At 32.6% G+C, this 6,727-nt stretch overlaps 1 protein-coding gene across 1 annotated transcript; it reads right to left on the reverse strand.

Moving 5' to 3' along the window:
- Nucleotides 1-2,495: 2,495 nt before the first annotated feature.
- LOC125877790 (glucan endo-1,3-beta-glucosidase 5-like) lies at nucleotides 2,496-5,713 on the reverse strand. Its single transcript, XM_049559056.1, has 2 exons — nucleotides 5,343-5,713; nucleotides 2,496-3,747 (listed from the first exon to the last, which is right to left on the reverse strand). The coding sequence occupies exons 1-2, from the start codon at nucleotides 5,672-5,674 to the stop codon at nucleotides 2,598-2,600; spliced, it is 1,482 nt and encodes a 493-aa protein (XP_049415013.1). The 5' UTR covers nucleotides 5,675-5,713; the 3' UTR covers nucleotides 2,496-2,597.
- Between the last annotated feature and the right edge of the window lie 1,014 nt (nucleotides 5,714-6,727).

Genomic DNA, 6,727 nt, shown 5'->3' on the forward strand with positions numbered 1-6,727 from the left:
ATTTCAAATAATACACTCACCTCTTTTATTTTAAACTTCCTTTTATAACCAAACTTGTATTTATGGGATGAATCTTATTTCAAAGCTGTCTTTTCTTAAACTTATTATGTTTTAAAACTAATTTTGGATGAAAATCTTCTAAGTTAACTTTAAATTTGAAATATTAAATTTTTAGATGTAATCTTTTAGTCACATATGCAATATTTAAGTAATTTTTTTTATTAATAATCTATTTATAAGTAAACACAATTTAATATCGGAAAAATAAAATATTACCTGATAGACGTTTGCAAAAAATATAATATTTGAACATGATTTAATTTTTATTTTTAAGTCCAAAACATAATTAAACTACAACTGTATAATTTGATGTAACATGAAAAAGGTAATGTTAATTTAGATATTTGTGGACCAAATAGGCATGCAATCAAAAAGCTTATTGATTTGATTCATCCCATTTCATTTATTTGGGCGAGAGGGAGGCTGTGAGTCACCTGGGCTACGGATTTTTCCGTTGGTTGATTCTCGATGGGAATAGGAGTCAATCGATGACAGAAAAGATTGCCTAATGCCTTATCTCTTCTGGAAAGAGTTCTATCTCCCTAGGTTTGAATTCCTTCAGGAGATAACCAACCATCTTCCCTTTAAGATAGGGGTTAGGGAGGTGAAATTGAAGTGGGAGTCCTTCTACAAGGGAGTTTTGCTCCAAGGGCTATGGATTGTTCCGGCACGGTAACATTAAAGGAAACATATTTAAATAACTTAATATACTCATCTCAAAAAAATCATTCCCCAAAAGAGTGTGATGTAGAGGCATGAGTCCTCATGTGTGTTCTTGATATTGTGACTAATTACGTACTTGCTTCATTGTTGTTGCCACTTGTTCATGTTGTTTGTTGTTTGCTAGCCGCTAAGTGCTATAGTTGAGTTCATGTTATTACTTTATGCATATTTGTTTACTATTTTGAGTCGGACGATATATCTACTCGGTACATGTTTCCTTGTACTGATCCCTACTTGTGTTTTTCTTTATTTTCCTTTTATGGAGTGCAACGAGTGTACCATAGATTTGACTCACACTCAGCTCTAGCCAGTCTCTAGCACATCATATTTCAGGGTGAGCTATTCCTTCTATCCCGTGCTTATCACGACCCAAAGTACACCCTAGACGTGACATGGCGTATAAGACCCCAAAAGGCCCTGCCCAAGCCAATTGACATACATATACATATAGTAATAGGTAAAAGTAAAGCACTTCATATTAAGAAAGAAAACGAGTTTGACATTTGAAAGCAAAAGTCTAACATAGTCTTGACAAGCCATCTATTACATCATAAGGAGTGGTCGGGACGTAACCCGTACACCAAATACAACATCCGAAAAACATTATGACATAAGAAAGTAATAAAGGTGACATCGTCCTCGGAACATGAGGACTCACCAAGTCTTCGAAATCTCTAGGTGATCACTAACCACAAAAGGAGGGAGAGGAGTCGTCAACACAAATATGCATTAGTACTTGGAATGTATTAAGTATGAGGGAAATGCAATAAAACATGAAACATGATCATAAGAGGACATAATTAAAAAACATGATGTGCATGACCAAGCTAAGCATAGTAAAACCTTTAAAGAGACATCATAAATCACGAATATCATCAATGCATCTTAAAATCATCATGAAAGCTTCACAAAACCTTTAAGAACCACTTAGTTCATGTTGTGGGATATTTACTATTAACCGGCATAGACCATATGAGTTATAACATATAATCCGATGGCTTGCTCCCACAACAAAAAAAAATGTCCTTACTTGCCAAGGCAAAGACCTTAACTTCTGACTCTATGTCAGAGAAACTATTTGTCTTTCACCTTCAAATTCCTTCCTTATGCTTTCATTAATAAAAGTTCAATCGGATCATAATAATGTCGGATTTAAGGTGTACTCTTTCTTACTATAAAGTTTGTCTGTAGTTTTAACCAAATTACATATAACCAATATGTATACAGGGGCGGACCCATGTTGGTTCCAGGGGGTTCACCCGAACCCCCTTGACAAAAAATTACACTGTATATATAAGGTAATTTTCTGTATTTATGTGGATATATATATATTTTGAACCCCCTCAATGACAAGGAGAAAGAGATAGCCTAGTGGCAAGTTTCCTGAAAATTAAGCCTTACGTCGAGGGTTCGAATCCCTGCATTAGCGTTTTATTTTTTTCTTTTTCAATTTTAGTTTTTTTTTTTTAAGGTTTCAGTTCCGTTTTTGACCTTTTTTTTAGTTTTTTATTTTATAAAACATGCTAAAATGTGGTTTTAAACCCAAAAAAATTCAAGGGTCCGCCACTAAAACTAAATACTAGGACTTTCTTTAGATTTTGTTTTGTTGGCTTATATATACACGTTTATATTTTTATTTTTCGAACCCCCTGAACGAAAATCCTAGGTCCGCCACTGTATGTATATATATAAAACTTGATGAACAATCATGTAAACTCGAGATATTATTTCTTGTAGAAGAGAACAAGAGGTCACATCACTGTACATGTAACTTGTAAATGAGTATCCCATAACCTAATGCAGATACATGCATTTTAGTAGTGCAACATGAATACTAGTACCAATAAAACAAGAGAAAAATGTTTGATCTTTGTAGCTGAAGACGTTCCTGGATTTACCCTCGTCTCGTGCCTGCCCACATCAATCATGATCTCAAATCGACAATTTGAAGAGCTTCGACCAAAATTAGAAGAGGAGGGAGATGGATCAATCATTGTAATGACCGATAAATTGTGAAACCGTTCACACGACCCCTTCTGTTGATTCATAGTTTGGTAGTACATATTAAACGCGTACGAAGCATTGCTCTTAACATCCAATCCACCACATGATGAACCATATCCCAGACTAGTGCAATCTGCATAACTACAAGCATAGTTGATACTGTCTGGTAAGTTAGGGTCCATAACATTAGCATCAGGGGCCATCACACACCATTTCCTAGCTAAATATCGAACGCCTTTTGCTGCTTTCAAACTTTGTTTGTTACCTAAATTGAGTTGGTACTTGATAGCTCCATCATAGTAAAAAACTCCCCAATGTCTCTCAAAATTACCTGGTTGGATGCTCTTGGTGTCTTCGTCCACCAGCCCAAAAAGGTAAATGTCTGGTGGTGTAGGACGTTTAGGGGTACCTATGCCACGACTAATTCGGTCTAGTAGACCTTGATTGAACTTCTTAGCATACTCGATATTTGCATTGGAATCTCCGTCAGTTGGCCAACCAATCTCTCCTACAATTATAGGCAACGACCCGAAACCATTTTTCTCTAGAGCCCAAACGAGAGTATCATAATTAGCTTCGAATACATTAGTGTACGAGATGGAACCATCAACAACAGGAGATGAAGTTCCTGAGAAAAAGGCGAAATCAATTGGGAAATGAGGATCCGCGTAGAGGCTAAGGAATGGGTAGATGTTAATGGTGAGAGGACCTCCGTTATCACTTAGGAATTTGACGATATTCATCATGAGACCATGAATGTCTGATCTAAAATTTCCACCGGAGGGGACTCCAGTGTCCGTTTGATACACATCAGCATTAATTGGAATCGTAACCTTGACTTGTCGACCAAGGCCTGCTTTGATAAGAGCTGCTTGCACATTTTGGAGGGCCGGATATGTTGTGTTAAGGAATGTGTCTTTGTAATCTTTCAAAAAAGGCTCATTTCCCACTGCAACGTATCTGAGAGACAATAAAAAAAATGTATTAGTATAAAATAGTAAGAAGAAAGTAAACAATTTTATAATTGCTTAATAAGGTCGGAAAAAGAACGGACTCACTAACCCTACAGTACCTAAGTTGATTTCTCAATTAATTAAGGAACACAAAAAATATAATTTCACAACTTGTAAAAGAAATGTTAAATCACATTCTAGAAAGGTTCATTTCTTTTCCTTCCCTTCCTATTCCTTGATAAATTAAGGTTACTAATAAATTCTATTTTGTAGTAGCATTCGTTGATCGATTTAAGTATAACAAAGGCTATATATCATTTATTTTAGGTTACAATTAAAATTACTATTATATAATAAAGTTATGTGTAATACCTTTTAGTTGATAATAATTACTATATATTTTTACGTAGTCAATATGAATAACATAAACTCTTAATTATATTGATATTTTTTTTAAAAAAATAGTTTCTCCATTTTAGTGTATGTGGTGTAGTTTGATTAAACACAAACCTTAAAAAATATGAAAAAAGATTTATAATATTCCAAAATCATTTTTAAATAAATGATTTTCTAAATAGAAGAGCACTGTTTTATCGACTTTTTGCAAATAAGTGGATCCAACCTGAGTAAAATGGGACGTCCGGTAAAATGTTGATAGTACCATTAAATATTTGTCAAATAAAAAAATATCTATCTTTTTGGGATAGACTAAAAAGAAAGTATGTCATATAAATTGAAACACAATAAATAATAAATAATATAGTGGGTTATTATTATAAATTAAATTATATTTAATAATAAAAAAATATTTTCCAGTTTACATATATACATCCCTATTATTTTGAAGGTAAGAGTTAATTTGATGACATACTATGTATCCACATGTCAAAAAGAAAAGATATGCATAATCACCTAACGAGACATCACCTTAAACAGATCGATATTATTCCATAGTTCATAAATACCTCAGTTTATAAGTAAGCTCACCTACATATTTTGTGCTGCTGAAATTATAATCTCGTGTAATTTACGGATAACAATATTGAAGATAGGAACATATAAATAGTACCTACAATATATTCTCTTCTTCTATTTGCAAGTCATGTATCTTAAGTATATGCAGTGTGTCTACAATATCAACACTTTAATCTCAAGCAAATAAATTGATATTTATATTACAAGAAAATCACTATTTTGCAACTTATATTTGTTGTGAAAGGGAAAAAACAGTTATTATTTCATATAAAAAAATTAGGAAACTCTCTGTTATATTTATTTTTATCATGAATTTTCCGAATGAGGTGATTCGGTGAAAAACTAGTGAAAAAGTTATATAATTTTTTCACGTATTCACGGAAACAACCTTTATTTCTTATGCCCTATGGACTATGGTAAGATGTGTACTCTTTTTTTTACTCGGTCTATTCCTTTTTAGCTGTCATAATTTTCTTTTTTTAGAATCATTTTCACTATCATTTTAATACTATGTATATTTTCATCATATTGATAAAAAAATTTTTATACAATTTTCCATAATGTTTTTGAATATCTAGAATTTTATTTTAAAATGTAGAATTAATTAATATAATCTAAGGAACAAACCTGATATCGACCCCATTCTTAGAAATAAATGATGAAACATTTTGTTGCACCCATTGTTCAGCAGCACGAACACTAGCGGACAATGGTGCTAACAAGTCATTAGGTATCCCAACCATAACTTGAACACCTGATCTACCCAACGCCTTCAACACTCCTGGATCCGCTTCAAACAACTTCACTTTATTGAATCCGTTCTCTTTTAACAACTTCACTACAATATCTGGTGGAAGTGGATGACTCGCTCGCGTCCCCCAATTCACGCCTAGACCCTCACATTTATCGAGCGTTATTAACAAAATCCACAAGACGAAGATGTTGTAAAAATATTTCATTATATGAATAATTAGTAGAGAAGATGGTGCTCATGCATTAATATTAGTTATGCATTGTGGGAGTTGGGGTTTATATATGTTTTGAGTTGTGAAAGAGATTGTACGTATTTTAAAAGAAAGGGATCATAACTTTGGAGCAATAGAAAGGTTTGATGAGAGAGAAAGAATGTTCAAAGAAAGGAATGAAGTAGGAATGATGGTTGACTCCCTTCTCAAGTTTCCTCTACTCAAGTTTTATGCTCAAGAAATGCACCTACCTATAGGGATGGCAATGGGGCGGTGCATGTGGGTTGAGCTTAACCCGCTAAATTTTTAATCCATTTCGTTCCGCATAATAATTTTTTTCATTTTCAATCCGCTCCACCCCACCCTGTATATAACTTTTTTAATATTTTCTTTTTCTAGTTAAGTTTTATATTAAAAATAAAATTCATAAAAAATAATTCTTTTTTCATTAAGTTGTATTGATTTAATAGGATAGTGACTTAAGAATTTATTTTTTAGAGGTCAATTGGAAAACATGTAAGAAATTGTATTATTTTTATTGAACCATTTTCATTTACTATCTTGAATATTTTAGTAGCTTTATATAAATTATCTTAATAAATAATGTTTTATCACTCTTATAACATGTAAAAAGTTAAAAATAAGTTTGAACCCACATAAAATCACATATACAATGAAAATAATTAAAATTATTGGTAGTCTAAAGTCAAATTTTAATATATATTCTTAAAATGTAAAATGATAGAATAATTATTTTACAAGGGAAAAGACATAGATTCCCCCATGAAGTTGTCCCAAAAAATCAGTTTCATGCTTAAACTATTATAACGACCTATTACACATCTTTACTACTTAAAAGTGAATTTAATACCACCCTGAAACGTATAACACCACTCTCATAATGTGTGGTGTATCACACTCGCTGCCACGTTAGCGCCATGTCAGAAATTATAATTTTTTATATCATTTTTGTTTTGGTTTGTTTTCTTTATTAATTAACTTTTCTTTTGTTAACTATACTAGTATACGTGCCCGCGCGTTGCGCGG

The sequence above is a fragment of the Solanum stenotomum genome, chromosome 9 (genome assembly GCF_019186545.1).
Source record: "Solanum stenotomum isolate F172 chromosome 9, ASM1918654v1, whole genome shotgun sequence".
In the NCBI taxonomy this organism is placed as follows: Eukaryota; Viridiplantae; Streptophyta; class Magnoliopsida; order Solanales; family Solanaceae; genus Solanum; species Solanum stenotomum.

Coding starts and splice junctions, on each gene's coding strand:
- LOC125877790 (XM_049559056.1), bottom strand. CDS start 5,674: ATGAAATATTTTTACAACATCTTCGTCTTGTGGATTTTGTTAATAACG. Junction 3,748..5,342: donor AAGAATGGGGTCGATATCAG/GTTTGTTCCTTA, acceptor ATTGTCTCTCAG/ATACGTTGCAGTGGGAAATG.